This window comes from Gorilla gorilla, chromosome 14 (assembly GCF_029281585.2).
Source record: "Gorilla gorilla gorilla isolate KB3781 chromosome 14, NHGRI_mGorGor1-v2.1_pri, whole genome shotgun sequence".
Lineage (NCBI taxonomy): Eukaryota > Metazoa > Chordata > Mammalia > Primates > Hominidae > Gorilla > Gorilla gorilla.
Genome location: NC_073238.2, coordinates 114,933,969 through 114,954,349, shown reverse-complemented (window position 1 = coordinate 114,954,349; position 20,381 = coordinate 114,933,969). Strand labels below are relative to the sequence as shown.

Here is a 20,381-nt window from a genome sequence, read left to right as displayed (position 1 = left end):
AACAAATTAACAAGATGTAAGATTGTGAAGAAGGTATAAATTGTAATGTTTTTGCAAAGGTTTCTTCCATATAACCTTAACCCCAGAGTCATATATAACATGTGAAAATTTTTATAAGCTGCATGAAATAGACAAAATAAAAAGATTTCTGACTTAGCCACATATTTTTATCCCTCTTAAGTATGAATTATTGGTTGTATATAAGCAACAAAAGTAACTTTTTAAAAAAATTTTGTATTATGCCAAAAGGAAGATGAGAAGAATAGGCAAAGGCAAACAGCCAGGGCAGAAAAGAAAGGACTACCATATAGCCCCCACACACTAGGCAGAGACAGGGCAGACACACTACATCAGAAGACTAATAGTAAAATAAGTCAAATGGGAGAGCCAGACTTTCAAAGAACATAAGATGTCATGGGAACAGGCTGGTGTAAAGGCAATAAGGTTCAGTAAAAGACTTTCATACATTTGAATCTTAGATTCCTATAAATTTCTATTAGTCCAGCCTAATGAACACAAGGACAGCCTACAAGAATTGATGACTAGTGGTCACTAACAAGTATATACTGAATTTATTTGAATAATCCTAGATCATTTTGTTTCAATTATCTATTTGCTGAAAGTTTATCATGTTTTGCTTAATATTCCTTTTTTTCCCCAGGTATCTCTATTATAAAATTGAAGATTAAGGGGGAAAAGGGAGAAAATTATAGTCAAATTCTGGTCTATAAATATTACAAAAGAACTTTAAAATATGTGATTGCTTAATTCATTTCTATACATATATATACATATTTCATTTTGATTTATTCACCAAATAACCACTTGCTGAATATATACTCTGTAACAAGCATTAAGTATTAGAAATACAAAGAAAACTAACTCATGGTCAATTTTACTACAAAATAGTAACCAGCCAGATGTGGTGGCTTACACCTGTAATCCCAGCACTTTGGGAGGCCAAGGCAGGGGGAGCACTTGAGGTCAGGAGTTTCAGGCTAGTCTGGCTAACATGGTGAAACCTTGTATCTATTAAAAATACAAAAATTAGCCAGGCGTGGTGGTGCATGCCTGTAGTCCCAGCTAAGTGGGGGCTAAGGCAGATGAATCGCTTGAACCCAGGAGGCAGAGGTTGCAGTGAGCTGAGATCACACCACTGCCCTCCAGCCTGGGCAACAGAATGAGACTCTGTCTCAAAAAACAACCACAACAACAACAAAAATTTTACTATAAAATAGTAATCAAATTAATATAAAGCAATCATTTGCAAAGAAAAATAAAATTTATATATTGCAGAGAATCCTATACTATTTTAAGAAAAAAGCAATCCATCAATATAAATCAGTACATGCGGGGAAAAATATTTCTATATCAAACTAAGTCTTGGGAACATTGCGAGTCATGGGCAACACTTTATGAGATATTGCTCCTGTTTGTTATTATATTTTCTTTTTCTTTAACAATTATTTTAACTCAATCATCACTCCTTTCTTCTTTTAATAGTTACTTGAGAAAAATGTGCCTTATATTGTTATTGGGTAGAATGGTCATTATATATCCATAAGGTCTAATTAGTATATAGTGCTGTTCAAGTCCTCTATTCCCTCCCTTACTGATCTCTCTAGATGTTGCATCCATTACTTATAGTGTGCTATTAAAGTCTGCAACTATTATTGTAGAATTAGTCTGTTTCTCCCTTCAATTCCGTCAATGTTTATCTCAAGTATTTTAGGGCCATGTTTCCTGGTGCATATACATTTGTAATTGTTAATCAATATAAAATGTCCTTCTTTGTCTCTTATAATAGTTTTGGACTTAAAGTTTATCTTGTCTGACATTAGTATGCCACCCCAGCTCTCTTTTGGTTACTATTTGCATGGGATATCTTTTCCCTTCCTTTCACTTTCAACCTATTTGTGTCTCTGCATCTAAAGTGAGTTTCTTATAGACAGCATACAGTTGAGTCACTTTTTTTAATCTATTCTTCCCTCTGCTATAATAAGATATTACTCTACACACACACTAGGATGGCAATAGTTTTCTTATTATAAAAGAAAGAAAATAACAAGGGTTGGCAAGGATATGAAGAGATTGAAACCCTTATATATTCTTGGTAGAAATGTAAAATGGGACAGCCACCATGGAAAATAATTTGCTAGTATCTCCAAAAGTTACACATAGAATTACCATATAACCCAGCAATTTCACTTCTAAGAATATACCCAAAATAATTGAAAACAGGTATACAAACAAATACATGGACATAAATGTTCATAGCAGTACCATTTACAATAGCCAAGAGGTAAAAACAACCCAAATGTCCATCAATAGATGAATAAATAGATAAGGCCAGGTGCAGTGGCTCATGTCTATAATCCCAGCACTCTGGGAGGCCAATGTGGGTGGATCACTTGAGCCCAGGAATTCAAGATCAACTGAGGCAACATGGTGAAAACCCACTACAAAAAAATACAAAACTTAGGCATGGTGGCACACACCTGTAGTCCTAGCTACTCAGGAGGGTAAGGCAGGAGGATTAGTAGAGCCCAGGAGATTAAAGCTGCAGTGAGCTGGGATCACACCACTGCACTCTATCCTGGGTAAAAGAGCGAGACCCTATCTCAAAAAAATAAAAAATAGACAAAATGTGGCATGTACATACAATAGAAAATTATCCAACCATAAAAAGGGATAAATGGTAGAACATGGATGAACCTTAAAAACACTATTCTGTGTGAAAGAAACCAGACACAAAAGTTCATATGTTGTGATTCCATTTATTTATATGAAATATCCCCAGGATAAGTAAATCCACAGAGACACAAAGTAAATTAACGGTTGTCAGGGACTAGATGGAAAGAAAATAAGAAGTACATACTAATGAGTACAGAGTTTCTTTGGGGAGTAATGAAGATGTTCTGAAATTAGATAGTGATTACAGTTACACAACCTTGTAAATATATAAAAAATCACCGAATTGTGCACTTTGAAAGGCTGAATTGTATAGTATTAAAAATTTATCTTAATTTTTAAAAATCTAATCTTTAGTATAAAAATCTGAACAAGTTACCTGCAGGCCAGGGGGTAGGTGAGAACTGACTTGGAAGGATCATGAGGGAAATCTCCAGGGAAACAGTATGTTCAGCACCTTGGTGGGATTCTAAGTTATATATATATACATGCATATGTCAAAATCCACAAATACAGACTTAAGATTTGTTCACATTATATTGTCTACAAATTTGGCATCAAAATAACAAAACTGTATACAAATACTGAATTCAATTAATAACACATGTTGAAGTATTTAATGGGACATATACTGGTTGTGCAATTTACTCTGAAATGCAACAAAAATAAAATGGATTAGTATATGAACAGATAAGTGGTAAAGCAAATCTAGAAAAAGGTTAATAGTGGGATCTTAGTGTTGGGTATACGAGTAAAAACCGTAACAATTATTTCAAAATGCCGTATGATTGAAATTTTTCAAAATAAAATACTTGGAGAAAAGTTAATGAATAAAAAAAATCTGCAAGTCATGAATACTATGCAGAAATTTAGAAAATAGTTATAAGACAGAGAATGACTGGGTGGCAGTATTAGAGAATCTTCTCTTGAAGACATGATACTTAGGCTAAGATATGAAAGACTGCAAGGAGCTATTTTTGTGAAGATATCAGCAAGAGTCTGCTAGGTCCTGCCATCCCCCTTCACCCCGCAAAAGATTAAAAAAAAAAAAAAAAAACTTATCCTAAGGCCCTGAAATTTGCTGTGTTCAAGTAAGCTAATGTGACTGAAGTATGGGAGGCAGAGAAGGGAGTAGTATACAATAAGACTGGAGAGAAAAGCAGGTGTCAGATTACATAGGGATAGTAGTCAGAGTAAAGAATTGTGATTTTTATCTAAGTTCAATGGAGTCATTACAGAATTTAAAGCAGAAATGGGCTGGGATGAGATGAAATATGTCCTTGTTCTTTAAAGATTTTAAATATCTCACTGTCAGCTATGTAAAATGTTTAAGAAATGAAGTAAAGAAACTATTGCCACAGTCCCTGCAAAAGACAAAAGTAGTTTGGAGGAGAGTGGTAGTAATGAAGACAGTGTATATAAGATGAACTGACAATGCCTATTGATGTATTTACAACAGGATGATGAGGAAAAGAGGCATCCAGGAGAGACTCAGTTTTGGCCTGACTGAAAGGGGTGACATTTATTGAGATTTGGAAATTCTGGGAGAAGTAGGTTTGTAGTATGGTAGACCTGAGGATCAAAAAAAAAGTTTTTATTTAAATTGGGCAAGATTTGTGATTGTGAGAAAGACAAGCAAAGGAAAAGAATCTGAATAATCTGGAAGTTGTTAAAGGACAGGTTTTAGATTCACAATTTATTTTCCTTTCAAGAATCAATTTTGACTTGATTGTATTAAGGACCTTTGGCCCAGTAAAAAGATCAAACTTCAATGGAAATCAAGCTCACTGATTACTGTTGTCTATCATTGAGGTTAAAGACAAACTGAGGATCAATAGCTCTGTATCTCTCAACTTAGATAGGTCAAAGTAAAAAATCAGGAACAAGAATGAGAGAAACTAGGTAGTCCAAAAAACAAATACATACAAGTAACATATTAAGTCTTAACTGTCTCTCACCTCTTCAAGGATAGGAGACTGTCTGCTTCTTTAATTCCACGTATAACACATTTGAGTACCTTACGGTATTTTACACAAAGTAGTCGCTCAAATTTTAGCTGCCATCCTCTAATCCCATTGGTTTAGACACAGTATAATAAAAAGTCTATGGTCTTTGGAGTCAAATAAACCTAAATTTAAACCAGGGTCCACCACTCGATAGTTCTGTGACCTTGAGCAAATTACTTACCATTCCTAATCATTAGTTTCCTTAAATGTAAACAAAAATAATTAAACCCAAGAATTAGCATTAGAAACAACATTTCCAAAGTGCCTGGCCTAAGGAAGAAATGCTCCATAAACTGGAGTTACCATTATGTAAAAGGCACTTAATTCATCAATGCTCAATACAGTGAGCTTCCTACTTTGGCAGCATAGATTAATGTTTCCAGAAGAAAAGCAAAGACATGAGAAAGGAGGAAATCACATAAAACAGGATAAATTTCATTTTCATCACATAACACAGAAAGAATTAAGAGAGAACTCTATGAATAGGTATAATACATGGACAATCAACAACTTACAAATGGATACGTTCAAAGGTTTGATTATAAATCAGTTGTTTAGAACTAGGAACACATTTTCACATGGAATCATAATCATAGTTAAAATGTTATATATCTCAATAAAATCAGTAGTAAAAAACTTACAAAATATCAAACAACACAGAAAGCCAACAGACTTTAATAAAACATAATTTAATTTATTTTAGAAAGTAGCACTTCAAGGAAAAGATTTTATGCGAGGCTTCTAAGGTGATTCAGAAGAGATTTTCAGAGAAATTCTAAAAGCTTTTTAAGAGCTGATGACCCTAGTTCTTTATGGTTTATTTTACCTCAAATTTTATGGTTTCCCTTTCTTTCAGTATAAGCAAAACACCAGTACTCTTATACTTAATAGCCATGATTGCTATCATTTATTTCACAAGCAAGAGAGAGTAATTGGGGAAGAATTAGAAGGACAGGAAAGAGAAAGGATTCATAAACAATGTGCCCAAGTACAAAGAAAAAAGACTTAGATTAGATTAGGTAACTTCAGTAGGAAAAAATAAAAAATGAAAAGGAGGTAAAGCACAGCATTAAAATATTGAGGGAGGAAAGCAAAGTGATGAGAACTAGTTAGACAGAGGCCCATCATGATGAACTGGTTATCTTAAAGGTGACAGGTTATAACAAAAGTGGAAAATGGCCAGGTGCATTGGCTTATGCCTGTAATCCCGGCACTTTGGGAGGCTGAGGTGGGCAGATCACCTAAGGTCAGGAGTTCGAGACCAGCCTGGCCAGTATGGTGAAACCCCATCTCTACTAAAAATACAAAAAAATTAGCTGGCATTGTGGTGTGTGCCTGCAATCCCAGCTACTCAGGAGGCGAAGGCAGGAGAATCACCTGAACCCGGGAGGCAGAAGTTGCAGTGAGCAGAGATCGCGCCACTGCACTCCAACCTGGGCAACAAGAGTGAAAACTCTGTCTCAAAAAAAAAAAAAAAAAAAAGAAAGAAAGTGGAGGAAAAGGCATAAAGGAAGCAAAGCAATCCACGGCCTGCTATTTACACAAAGGGAATGCTCGCAAGTCCAAAATTCACCATTCAAAATGTGGCACTGCAGTGTAACTGTAAATTTTCTTCTAATCCCTTTATTTCCCTAAATTTCTCTAAATATTGTCCTTTTTTATGTAGATACTGTAATAATAATAATAGTATTATTATATCCAATGAGGTTGATAATAATATCTAACCTAGAACTAGAAAAAGAGCTTTTTAAATGTAAAGATGTCTGACAGGATGGAATTAAACTATTTTAGAAAACTATCCTCAAAAGCCAGTAGGTATATTACATGCCTCTTAGGCAATGAGGAATACCAGTGATTTCAAACCATGAACAGAAACTTTTGATTTTTCTCCATAAAGAAACCACAGAATCAGTTCTATATAGTTCAATTTATTTAGCAGTCGAGCAAATGTTCCTATGAAGTACTGAAATGCTTTTTGAAATGTTAATGATTCTGAAAAAAAAAATGAAGAGATGAGGTAGTCAGATAAAATAAGATTTTCTATGGTCTGATCTTAAATCCAGGACCTATATCAATAAGATAGATTTTTGCAAAGCAAACAACAAAACATACTTAATGATGAGCAAAGCCCAAATAATTTAGACAGAACCAACCACAAACAAGGATGCAATAAGCCAAACTGCTTTTCAGTCACTAAAGACCTGCTAAGTTAGACTGTCCCATTTGCAAAGAACACGCTTACTAGTACAAGTGATCACTTCCAGACCAATAAGATATTTCTACATATCACAACTATATGAACTTTGCCAAATCAAATGCTCTCTAGAGGCAGAAAATAGATCTAAATAATCTTAGTGAGAAAACAGGCCTACAGAAATGTTCGTGTGGCACGATGAGATGCTTGGACTGAGGCGTGCAGGAATGCTAAGAAGACGCTGGGATCCCTACAAGCATTGCCTAATGTCTCTCATCTGCACAAATTTCTGTCAAATGTATACAATTACTGATCTGATTATTAAATCTGCAAAGTTATTTAACAATATTGTTAATCCATGATAATAGCATGCCCTTACACATTTTCTCAATTAGCAGATACCAAAAATAGTTCTCATGACCGCCAAGAATATTTTTAAAATTAAAAAGTTGCGAGCCGGGGGCGGTGGCTCACGCCTGTAATCCCAGCACTTTGGGAGGGTGAGGCGGGTGGATCACCTGAGGTCAGGAGTTCGAGACCAGCCTGGCCAACATGGTGAAACTCCATCTCTACTAAAAATACAAAAAATTAGCTGGGCGTGATGGCAGGCACCTGTAATCCCAGCTACTAGGGAGGCTGAGGCAGGAGAATCGCTTGAACCCGGAAGGCGGAGGTTGCAGTGAGCCGAGATCGTGCCATTGCACTCCAGCCTGGGCAATGAGAGCAAAACTCCATCTTAAAAAAAAAAAAAGAGAAAAAGAAAAGAAATTAAAAAGTTGGGAAACACTGCCCAAATACAAGTACATGTAAAACAGCCATTAAAAACTCCTCCAGTCTACCTTTTATTCCAATTTAGATCATTCAGTTCTAATTTCCCACATTTATTTTATCTTTCCCATCTAACAAGATTAAGTTGATACCTAACATCTTAGCAAAAGGCAAAAACTTAAAGAACTATGTCACATATGGTATCTTCATTTTAATCCAAATGTTCTTAATTTTAACAAACCACATTCAACTATGTACATATAAATTGACATTAAACTTATATCCAATCTTTAGAATTCTTAAGACAATTCCTTCTTTGAATTAGCCTGTGATCTCATCTTACAAAAGAGCTATGTATAGTTAAGGTCAAATTACTCTTTAAAGTCTCCTTTAATAATAGAATTTGGCAATTCAACTGATACATTCTTCCAGAACAACAAGTAATCAAAATCTAAAAGTATTAAAGTATTATTTGCTCTATGGGAATACTTATTACCTGTTGACTCAACCATATCTGCTGAAAGACACAGAAATCCTACCAAAGTTAATTTAAGGACTTACCAATTTCCCTTGCAATTCTGACAGCTTCTTCTGCATCCTGTAAAAGCAGGAAATGAGACTCAACATTAATCCCATGAGGCATTGCACAATGTCTTTAGGGCAGTCATATATTGCACTACTGTCTCCTCCGATTCATTTAATGTTCAATTTTACTACCTTCTAACCCTTTTCATTCAGAGAAATGTAAAATTAATACCATAAGTGGAATGTAAATTCTACCTCATCATTATTATATTAAGAAACTCAAAGCAGTTGAAATGAGCTGGCAGGAAGCACTACCAGAATTGCCAATGATTTGGTGCAGTTGCCGGAATTTAATGGCAGAATTTAGATGTTTACAATCAATACTGAATCATAAATCAGGTCATTAAAGCTTGTCCGCAGCCAGCTTGTTTCTGTCCAATATTATGTGTCGTGTTTTCCTAGATTCTGTCAGCAGGGGGAGTTGATTCTCTATTGTTTGGGAGTAGTTGATCGATTTTGCAGAAATATAAAAGTTAATTTCCAGTACCTACAGGAATTACGAATTGTTCCAAAAAATCCTTTTGGTAATCTGCATTACCTTTTCTTTTCTATTGTTTCTTTCTTTTTTTTTTTCAGGTACATATTTTATCTCTACAATTGTATCTTGTTACATAAATTAAAACTTTAATTTCAATGAACCAACTACTGGAGGAAAAAACTCCAAAAAGCAAAAGAAAGAAAATACCTTCCTAAACAGTAAGGGGTAAGAGTTTATCCACTTAAGGATTAGTTATTGCTAAATATTAACCAATGCCACTTCTACCTCTAAGAAGATGAAAAGACAAAAACTTCCCTTGAATCTAAGTAATTTCACTGATCATTAACCCTCACGTAACACATCCAACACAGGACACTGCTGAATCATTTCCCCAAATAACAATAAAGATAATGTTGAAATCTAAGCCTCCTTCGTGTGTGTGGGTGTGTGTGGTGTGTGTGTGTGTTTGTGTAATTCAGTGACACAAACTAAACTACCACAAAGACTGTTTTGAAACCACAGCTGGTAAGTGTGACTGAATTTTTAGAAAATGACTAAAATGCTGAAGTGAAGCCCAGTGTTTTTTAAGCTTTTAAGCTAATACATTTAAAATGTAGAGCAACCATGTCAGAATCCTCCGAGAAGGGGGCAGGGGGGATGTTTATAACTGGTTCACTTATGTCTAATAAAAAAAATCTTCCTTAAAGTTCTTCAGTACCTAATAACATCCCCTGAATAAGGAGGTTGGCAGGGGAAGTTGTCAGAAAAATTTAATTTCCTTTCATTAGCCAGTCTGCTCCACAAATAGGTGCTTGTTAAGTTCAAAGGGGTCCTGAAAGCGACATCAGTTTTAAGTTTTTTTTTTTTTTTTTTTTTTTTTACTCCAAGCAGTCACATCTGCTAATGAGATTTTCCAAATAACAATTGTTTTCAAGTCAGAGATAAATCTATATCTCCCACCCTATGCCTTCCAAAATCAAGGTTTACTGCTTTATTACACCTTGCTGTTTTCACTGACCCTACATTCTCCAAATTTTAGCTTCAAGGGATGAAAATCCATGAAAAGGGTCATTTAAGAATGTTAGTGGTTTCCACACATTGAGTTGGAAGGTTCTTTGTTCCAGCCAGTGACAGTTATTGGAGAATACTTACCTTTAATAGCCTCTCTGTCAGGAAGTGTTAAACCTGCCAAATGCGAACAATTAGTGCCTCTTGAACAAAATACAGGAAGAGTGATGGCTGATGAAGACTGGATTATAATAAACCTAGAAGAAAACTTTTAACATTTCTTTCCAACGTGATGAGAGAAAATAAACTGCTATTGTAAAAAGTTCATCACTTGAGAGAACTAACAGGCAAGTTTTAAAAGGTAACTCAAAAATTCATTAGACATATTTTGTCACTTATTTGTATATACATGTTATAGCTGGGTGTGTATCGATACATAAAGCCATATCTATATCGGACACAGCAAATTAAAAATTCCACTGCCACAAATCCAACACTTCTATAGCATGCCACAAAGCAAGCTTATCTTTCAACTTAACAGCATGCTAAGTTTTCTTACTATGAAAATCAAATTCTTCTAAATGAACTTTCAAATAAAATCAAGCTGCCTTAAAAATTCACTTTTCACTTGTCACTCATTCATCCAAAAATACTTTACTGAGGACCTATTATGCACTGGACATTAAAAGCTCTATTACTGTTTCAATAATAAACTACTAAATATTATACACTCAGCTCCAATATGGTCTTTGAGAACATGAAGTTTTATTATCAGGCTCTACAAAATTACTTTTGAAGAGATAAAAAGCCCTATATAGCTCCAAATTCAATGGCACTAAGTGACATCACACTGTAAAGGTTGCCTATAACATCATAAGTTTAAAAAATTTTAATCAAACTCTGAATCAACTAAAAAAAGGACCAACAATCATCACAAAAGATTAAATTAAAAGCTCACAGAAAAACAGTTCCAGAAGCATAATATCTGTGCTCAGGCTTGCTCCTAATTACAGAAATACAAATTAAAACAATGAGATCTCACTTTTCCTCTAGCAAATTAAAATCTGATAATGGCCAGGATGACAAAGTTAAATACTTCTCATATTACTGGTGTCATAGAAAATGGGATAATCTTTTTTAAAAGAAATTGTCAGTATCTATCAAAAGTTTGAGGGCACATTAACTTTTGTTCTGAAATTTTACTCCTGGGAAGTCATCCTACAGATATACCCACATGAGTGAACCCAGAGAGACATACAAAGAAATTCATTATTTTGAATTCGTTGGTGGTGTTTTAATAAGAAAAAAATTCTGAAAAACAATTTAGTAAGCCTTCAATAAAGGACTGGTACATCCATAAAATGAAATATTAGCCTTTAAAAAGAATGCAGTTGATCTATATGTTCTTATTCAACCACTTATACATTAATTCAATAACTATCTGCCCAGCAACACTACATGAAATACATCTTCTGCCTTCGTGGAGCTTATTACAAACTAATGAGAGAAACAGAAAATAAACAAATCAATTGATAACTAAAATAAATGTTACATAGAAACAGAGTACTCAGGCAAGAATACTAGGGAGAACTTGTTTCAGACAGGCTGCTCAGAAAGGGCCCTTCTGGAGTAAAATTTTAAACCTAAGGATAAAGACATCTAGCCAGGCCAAGCACAGTGGCTCACACCTGTAATCCCAGCACTTTGGGAGGCCAAGATGGGAGGATCACTTGAGGGTAGGAGTTTGAGACTAGCCTGGGCAACATGGCAAGATCTCTAGCTCTACAAAAAAATACAAAAATTACTGGGTGTGGTGATGGGACCTGTAGTCCCAGCTACTTGGGAGGCTGAGGCAGGAGGATTGCATGAGCCCAGGAGGTCAGAGCTGCAGTGAGCCATGATGGCGCCACTGCACTCCTGCCTGGGAAATAAAGTGAGACTCCGTCTCTAAAACCACACACACACACACACACACACACACACGCATACACACACACATAAACATAAACAGCTAGCTACCATGGAAAGATCAGGGAGAAAGGACATTAGACAGAGGGAACCACACATATAAAAATCCTAGATGAGGAAGCAATTTAATAGGGAAAGAATATCAGGCAGCTAAAGCTGAAACACAGTAAGGAAGTGGCAGCAAAGCACAAGATAAGGAGGCATGGACGGCATGGCCCTGTTCTGGCCAGGTCTTATGGGATTTGGTACACGGTCCAAGATGCCTTGGTTCTATACAAGGCAATGACGAATGACAATTAAGCTTTAAGAGAGTAACTCTTACACTGTAAAAATAAGCAAAATAAAGTATATACTGGGGGCGGGGGTAGCAAGTTGGAGTACATAGAGTATGACCTTACCTACATTAAGACAGAAATACACATTTGAATGCACAGGAAAGTTTAAGCATTAGACAGCTACAGAAACCAATTTACTGCTCAAAAGTAGGATAGACAGCCAGGCATGGTAACTCAGGCCTATAATCCCAGCTACTCAGAAAGCCCAGGCAGGAAGACCACTTGAGCCCAGGAGTTCTGTACTGACTTAAGCAACATCGCAAGACCTTGTCTATATTTAAAAATAAATAAATAAACAAATTTAAAAGGTAGGATTAAAAGTTGTAGGAAAAGGGAAATTAAAATTGTATGCTCTTAGGTACACGTTGAACTTTTTTACCATAAGAATCATAATTCCATACTTCATATTTTCATACTTTAAAAATTAAATCAGCCATGCCTGAAGTTTATCAAATTATTAATGATTTTGAGAATATTAAATGTTATCAAAACAAACTAGGAGTCCCCAAAATCCACTTAAGCTTTTCATGACATCCCATTGCCTCAAAACCAAGTTTGAACTCCCTAGGCTGGTTTCAATACTTGATCCTGTCTGCCTAAGCATGAGTCTCAGCCCCACCCCTGTTCATCTTGCATCTTACCCTGCAGCCCAAGGCCCAGGCAGGCTCCCCAGCCTTGCACGGCCTTCTCAGTTCAGCCAGCCTCAGCCAGGAACTCTCTCCCCTTTTACCAAACCAGCTTTTATTACAATAGGCCCAATTCTGGGCCCTGAAGACACAGGACGGAACAAGACAGACATCATCTTGGCCAACAGGTAATTTACAGGCTGGTGGAAAAGACAAACCTTAAATGCAGCCATACAGCAGCTAAGGAATGATTATGTGGTGCATGTTATGTACAAGTTTTAAAGAGGGCATGTGACAACAGGGGATCTCTAATCCAAAAATAGATTCCTGAAAACTTTCTCAGGCGTGGTAACTGAAAAGACACCTAAGAAATAGAAGCGTAGTGAAAAACAGTGTCTGGGACCTGGAGAGAGAGGCTAGGGGAAGGCTGGGCCTCACAGCCACATGAGAGAAACTGAACTGCAGCCTCAGAGCGAGGAAATGAAGGGCTCGCTCTGGTTGCAGGCTGGAGAATTGTGGCATAGCATCTGCTTACTTATCATGTGCACTGTCCACCCTCTGCACCTCCCTAGCCCATTAAAATGTAAGCTCCATAAGGACAGAAACCCTTGTCCAGCTGGTTCAAGTTAGGTATTTCAAACCCCGAGCACATGCCTGGCACAGTCGTTATTCAATCAACAGTTGCTGGAAGAATAAATGAATGAATGAACAAACAAATGAACACTTTGAGAGGCAAGAGGGATCTGAAGAGTCAGGCTGGGAGGCAGTAGTCTGGGTGACAGGAAAATGACCATTTCCTCCCAGAGTCCAGGGTGGCATGCTTCCAGTTTCAGCTAATGCCACGTTCTTTCTTTTTTTTTTTTTTTTGAGATGGAGTCTGTCACTCAGGCTGGAGTGCAGTGGCACGATCTCGGCTCACTGCAACCTTTGCCTCCTGGGTTCAAGTAGTTCTCTTGCCTTAGCCTCCTGAGTAGCTGGGACTACAGGCAAACACCACCACACCTGGCTAATTTTTGTATTCTAAGTAGAGACAGGGTTTCACCATTTTTGGCCAGGCTGATCTCTAACTCCTGACCTCAGGTGATCCGCCCACCTCGGCTTCCCAAAGTGCTGGGATTACAGGCATGAGCCACCGCGCCCAGCCTGCCACTTTCTTTAGAGTGCCTTTCCAGTCCTCCCACACCTGGCTAGGTATCATTGCCACATGAACACATACACCACGCCCTGCAATCATGCAGCCCTTTTCACACTTAATCTTCATGAGGGCAACAACTAGCTGTCTTACTCTACTGAATCCCCAGAGTTTAGCAAATTAACGCAATCAACACATTATTTCTTCCATGAATAAACAACTATCCGCATCAGCTTCCATAAAAATTAGTCTGTTAGGATAAGACACAATCTCAGAAATGCCAGCAGAACTATTCATCTCCAGAGCAGCGGTTTTATAAGTGAGTTAACTGACATCCAAAGGCAGGGGTTCAGGGCAGGGACTCAGAACCAGACAGGCTTCTGTTAGAAATGCGTGTTCCCCAGTGCCGTAAAGAAATAGCACTGGAACATAAATTTAATTTCCTCAGCAAGGCCATGTTTACTTTCTGCAGAAAGGGTACACTCGCCAGCAGTTCTGCCATGAGAGTACACTGAACAAAGGAGACAGCCCACCCTACTGCTGTGTCCGGTTTCCATTGGCTGGAACAGGACCTCACATTCTGTATTTGTCCCAATTGGCTAACAACGTAGAACTTTTTAAAAGAGGCAATGGCAGAGGAGAACAAAGGAAGGAGGAAGTAACTTGTGGAATACTGAGAAAGGTAAAAACACCTTCAAATAAGGAAGAGGAACAGGCTATGACTTAATGCTTGCTTGGCCCAGTATAAGCATGCCAGGGCAAATATTTAGGCTAAATTGTGGGAGCTAAGAACATAAAGTACATTGATTTCTTTATTACAGCTAGCAGATATTTAAGAATGTTAGCACAGGTCTTAGAATAAATTTTGCTTCTAAGAGAAGTTACTATTTATTCCTAATTAGATGGGGAGGAAAGTCTTTGAAGAGGAACCTCTACTTTACTTTTTACACTTCGGTTTTGCTTCAGTTTAAAACAAGGTGCACTCAATGAAATACTGTTGGCATTGGGCAAAACCAAGCCCAATATTTTCAGGATTCTCAGTCCAGCACTTCTTCCGCCACATCATGCAACTTCCAGAGTTTGAATTTTAGGTTTCGTAAAACCTGCTCTTCTAAAAAATATAGTTCTACTCCATAATTTTTAAGTAAAGTGTTGCATTAGGAAAAAAAAAATCAAATTCTACATGGCAGTAAGTTTTCAAATTGAAAAGCCACAAGTTTAAGTTATAATACAAAAGAAAGCAGCTCATTTCAATGTACAGATATCAAACTTTATTTCATAAAAATGTAAAAGGTTAAACTTTATTTTACTAAATATACTTTGTGCTTTTTTTTTTTTTTGAGAAAGAGTCTCACTGTGTTGCCCAGGCTGGAGTGCAATGGAGCAATCCCCGATCATTGCAACCTCCACCTCCCAGGTTCAAACGATTCTCCTGCCTCGGCCTCCCAAGTAGCTGGGATTACAGGCACACACCACCACGTATGACTAATTTTTTTTGTATTTTTAGTAGAGATGAGGTTTCACCATCTTGGCAGGCTGGTTTCAAACTCCTGACCTCAAGTGATCCTCCCACCTCAGCCTCCCAAAGTGCTAGGATTACAGGAGTGAGTCACCGCGCCCAGCCTTTGTTCTTTATTTATATAAAATAAATATATTTTAAACAAAACAACATTATCTCTTCACAAATACAGCTTGGCAGTATTTGAAGAAAAAGTGGAGCTGATTATTCTTAACACTCTTTAAAATATTCTTAAGACAGCTCTCACATCTATGATTACATGACACACAATACATGAAAATATGAAAGGGCTTAGAACAATAAACTCTGTTAACGTAATGTTCAATAATATCCTATAATTTATTAAAAGAAAATTTCTGACACATTACATAATAATCCTCCCCAAAGTGGAAGAAAAGTCAAATATGCCAGGCGTGGTGGCTCACGCCTGTAATCCCAGCACTTTGGGAGGCTGAGGCAGGCGGATCATCTGAGGTCAGGAGTTTGAGACCAGCCTGGCCAACATGGTGAAATCCCATATTTACTAAAAATACAAAAATCAGCCGGGCGTGGTGGCACGCGCCTTTAATCCCAGCTACTCTGGGGGCTGAGGCAGGGGAATTGATTGAACCTGGGAGGCAGAAGTTGCAGTGAGCCGAGATGGCACCACTGCACTCCAGCCTGGGTGACAGAGCAAGACCCTGTCTGGAAAAAAAAAAGAAAAAGTCAAATATAAAAATTTCAGCAGAAGTGATAAAACAAATTTGATGCTATTCATTTTCCCTTAAAAATTTTTCATTTGAAGTCTTTAGAATAGTTTTATTTTCATATCACAAGTAATACAATTGAGAAAACAAAAAGTACACAAAAAAATTAAAAATGTGTCAGCAACAATGCTCAGATAATGGTATTCCTGATGGTTTCCAATCAGGAGGTAGGAAAAAAAGAGTCCAATGATATCATTTTATTCTATTCTTCTAAGTGATAAACTACCCCGTGGTCCATTCTTTCTGTAATCCCAGCTTGTCCTGAGGGAAGGCACACTCAGGTTCTGAAGCTATTTAACTCTTTTGAGCACGGATGGGGAAAGAGTTACAGGAAAGTACTAAGAATACAATGCCAAAAGAGTAGCTTAGGAAACAGAGAAAAGGGAAAGAAACCAAGCAAACCAGTACCCATTTCTTTTATTCCTCTTATTCCTCTATTACAAAACAACTCACATTAAGTGGGCTCTATCACCCAACCCAAGAATAATAACAGTAAAAAGTACTATTTAACTGTGAATATGATGGGAGTGGTGGATGATGCTACAAAAACTAACTAAATGGTAGTAAAAACTAACCAGAAAAAACGTGAAAAGAGTTAACAAAAATCTGGTGCCTTTTCTGCAAGTGTCATTTATTTGTTAATACCTAGAACATGGCCTGCGGGGTAACCAAGCCTTGCAGTTAAGAGCTCAGGTGTGGGCCGGGCACAACGGCTCCTGCCTGTAATCCCAGCACTTTGGGAGGCAGAGGCAGGCGGATCACCTGAGGTCAGGAATTCAAGACCAGCCTGGCCAATATGGTGAAACCCTGTCTCTACCAAAAAAAAACAAAAAAATTAGCTGGGCGTGGTGGCGCATGCCTGCAATCCCAGCTACTCAGGAGGCGGAGGTTGCAGTGAGCCAAGATAGTGCCACTGCACTCCAGTATGGGCGACAGAGCAAGACTTCGTCTCAAAGAGAAAAAGAACACAGGCGCTATGCCAGAAGGCTTGGGCTCCAATACTGCTTCTGTGACTGTGACTGAGTTACTAGAGTGCCTCTCTGGTATTCGGTTTCCTCATCTGTAAAATGGACATAGTAACAGTATCTATCTCATAGGGTTATTAAGAAGATGAAATTTGTCAAGGCTGAAACACATTAGAACAGTACCTGGCCCACAGTAGGTACTCAATTAAGGTTAGTAATTATGAGAAAATGGGCAGCCCGCCACCCCAAACTACCATGTTGGTACCTTCCCTGCCTGGCCTTACTTGTTATATCCTGTGTCATTACTCATCTTCTGAACCTAGATAACATAAAACTAACCCTGGCACTATAATACTGGAAAAAACATGTACTTCCTCTCTTATAATGCACTGGATCAGACGATCTACAAACTCGGTATTGCTGGTGAACAGGGCAAAACACAGGGAAGCGCAGAAAACACTACAACAAAGACAAGCACATTTGAATCATTCTTCCCAGATGCTAAACACCCATACATTTTGATAGTGGTATTAGTGTCAACACCAACCACCATTCATGATTCAGACATCCTTCTCACTTGCCACTGCCTACTTACCAATCCTTAATTTTCTATTCTGTGGATGAGAATCCTGCTACCCATTCATATGAAAGCCACTTAGGAGTTTACTTTCCTCAGCTGGTTCTAGAAGGGAATCAGTGACTGTTTATTAAAAAAATAATAATAATTTGTTTCAAGACACTACAGGTAAGAGTTATATCTGTACCCTAAAAGCTGTCCTCAAACTATTCTGCATTCATATATAAAGTAAAGCAGAAACTTTTAAACAATCCTGGGCTCAGGAATGGCTTTCTAGCCTCCACATAATCCAGTTAACTCAAAGTCAGGCAGAAGATTCTTTCTGTTTTAATATACTTCCAAATCTTTCGGCCGGGCACAGTGGCTCATGCCTGCAATTCCAGCACTTTGGGAGGTCGTGAAGGCGGATCACTTGAGACCAGGAGTTCCAGACAAGCCTGGGCAACATGGCAAAACCCTATCTCTACTAAAAACACAAAAATTAGCCGGGTGTGGCAGCCCACACCTGTAAACCCAGCTACTTGAGAGGCTGAGGCACAAGAATCACTTGAAACCGGAAGGTGGTGCTTTTCAGTGAGCCAAGATCGCGCCACTGCACTCCAGCCTGGGTGACTGAGCGACACTCTTCGTCTCAAAGAAAAAAAAAAAGCTTTCTAAAATTTAGTACACTTTTCTATCATTGTAAAAACAGCATAGTAAAAATAATTGAGTCTTTTTTTCCAAAATATAAAACCTTTGAGGCTTCATCAGGAAAACTGATTATTCTTGGTTTAGCAGGGACAAATACACTAATGTTTAATGTTATACTTTCTAATTGCTGAGACACAGCTTGTCTCCAATTTTTTTGGTTTTTGTTTTTAGGGTCTTTTTAAAATGATTTCCTTCACGCTAGCTTTTTTAGTTATTTGCCTCCTTCTGCTAAAGCAAGAGTACAGTTTTTAAAATCTGGCTAATTAGGTGATAAAAACAATTACTACTTTAAATCTACACTACCTAATTTACAAAACTCATTCAAATACACGGCCATACTCTGTTCTGTGGTGTAAATGGGTATTACTATTTCCTCTTAACGAACAATTAGAACTAAAAGACATTAAATGAATTTCTTCTGAAACTGGTGTGCTAATAGGTATTACAACCAAATGCAGTAAAATAATCATCAATGATCCTTCCCTCCACTTCACACCTGACATTGAACAGATCACATAATCCCATGGATTCCACTTCCACTATCTTTCTCAACACCATCTACTTTGTTGCATACAATACTTTATTTTAGGGGTCTACCGTTTCTATCCTGGATTAGAAGAGGATCCTAATTTGTCTACCAACTTCAAGTTTTGCCATGCTCCAATTTATTTTCCACACAACAAACCAAAATGAGTTTTCTAATGGCACAATTCTGTCATGTTAACTCTTCTGCATGAAATTATACAGAGGCTCCCCAAACCACAAGAATAGCCTTCAAAATAAGTTACATCACATTCAAGCCCATACATATCTGGATCCTAATTTTCTCTCTAGCTCCCTTTCTAACCGCAGCCCCTCATACTACAAATCTGCAGTTTTCCAGAGTTCTCACTGTCTCTCACCTCCAGGCTTTTGCAATAAGATATTTTAACTGACATTAGAGCTGTGTCCATCATCAATCTCACTTTTCAGCTAACTCACTACCACTCAGACTTGAGGTTTCACTTAGCTATCATTTCCATTGGAAAATCTGCAATGATACCTAAAACTAGGTTACATACCCATCCTATACGCATAGGCCCCTGCGCCTTGAGCTTAGCATTATCAAAATGTAGTCAATTGCCTGAATACTTGCAGTCCTCCTGAAGAAGTGAGAGGTGACAATGTGCTGGCAGTCCTCACAGCCCTCGCTCACTCTCGGCGCCTCCTCTGCCTGGGCTCCCACTTTGGCGGCACTTGAGGAGCCCTTCAGCCCACTGCTGCACTGTGGGAGCCCCCTTCTGGGCTGGCCAAGGCCGGAGCCGGCTCCCTCAGCTTCCACGGAGGTGTGGAGGGAGAGGCGCCAGCGGGAACCAGGGCTGCTCGCCGCGCTTGCAGGCTGGCTGGAGTTCCGGGTGGGCGTGGGCTTGGCAGGCCCCGCACTGGGAGCAGCCGGCTGGCCCTGCCGGTCCCGGGCAATGAGGGACTTAGCACCCTGGCCAGCGGCTGCGGAGGGTGTACTGGGTCCCCCAGCAGTGCCAGCCCACCGGCGCTGCACTCGATTTCTCGCCCAGCCTTAGCTGCCTTCCCGCGGGACAGGGCTCAGGACCTGCAGCCCGCCATGCCTGAGCCTCCCACCCCCTCCCTGGGCTCCTGTGGGGCCGGAGCCTCCCCGATGTGTGCCGCCCCCTGCTCCACGGTGCCCAGTCCCATCGACCACCCAGGGGCTGAGGAGTGCGGGCGCATGGCGCGGGACTGGCAGGCAGCTCCACCTGCAGCCCCGGTGGGGGATCCACTGGGTGAAGCCAATTGGGCTCCTGAGTCTGGTGAGGACATGGAGAACCTTTATGTCTAGCTCAGGGATTGTAAATACACCAATCAGCACCCTGTGTCTAGCTCAGGGTTTGTGAATGCACCAATCGACACTCTGTATCTAGCTACTCTGGTGGGGCCTTGGAGAACCTTTGTGTTGACACTCTGTATCTAGCCAATCTGGTGCAGACATGGAGAACCTTTGTGTCTAGCTCAGGGATTATAAACGCACCAATCAGTGCCCTGTCAAAACAGACCACTAGGCTCTACCAATCAGCAGGATGTGGGTGGGGCCAGATAAG

General features: G+C 38.7%; 1 protein-coding gene across 7 annotated transcripts in view; it reads right to left on the bottom strand.

Moving 5' to 3' along the window:
* The window catches only part of PCCA (propionyl-CoA carboxylase subunit alpha), a 456,523-nt gene that overhangs the window by 290,840 nt on the left and 145,302 nt on the right, over window positions 1-20,381 (bottom strand). For all 7 annotated transcript variants that reach the window (XR_010130619.1, XM_019039752.4, XM_055360016.2 and 4 more), the window contains one exon: window positions 8,221-8,257. Coding sequence is in view for 6 of the 7 variants with exons in the window: in XM_019039752.4 (XP_018895297.3) it covers window positions 8,221-8,257 (37 nt within the window). In the remaining variant the exon portion in view is untranslated. The remainder of the gene's footprint in view (window positions 1-8,220; window positions 8,258-20,381) is intronic.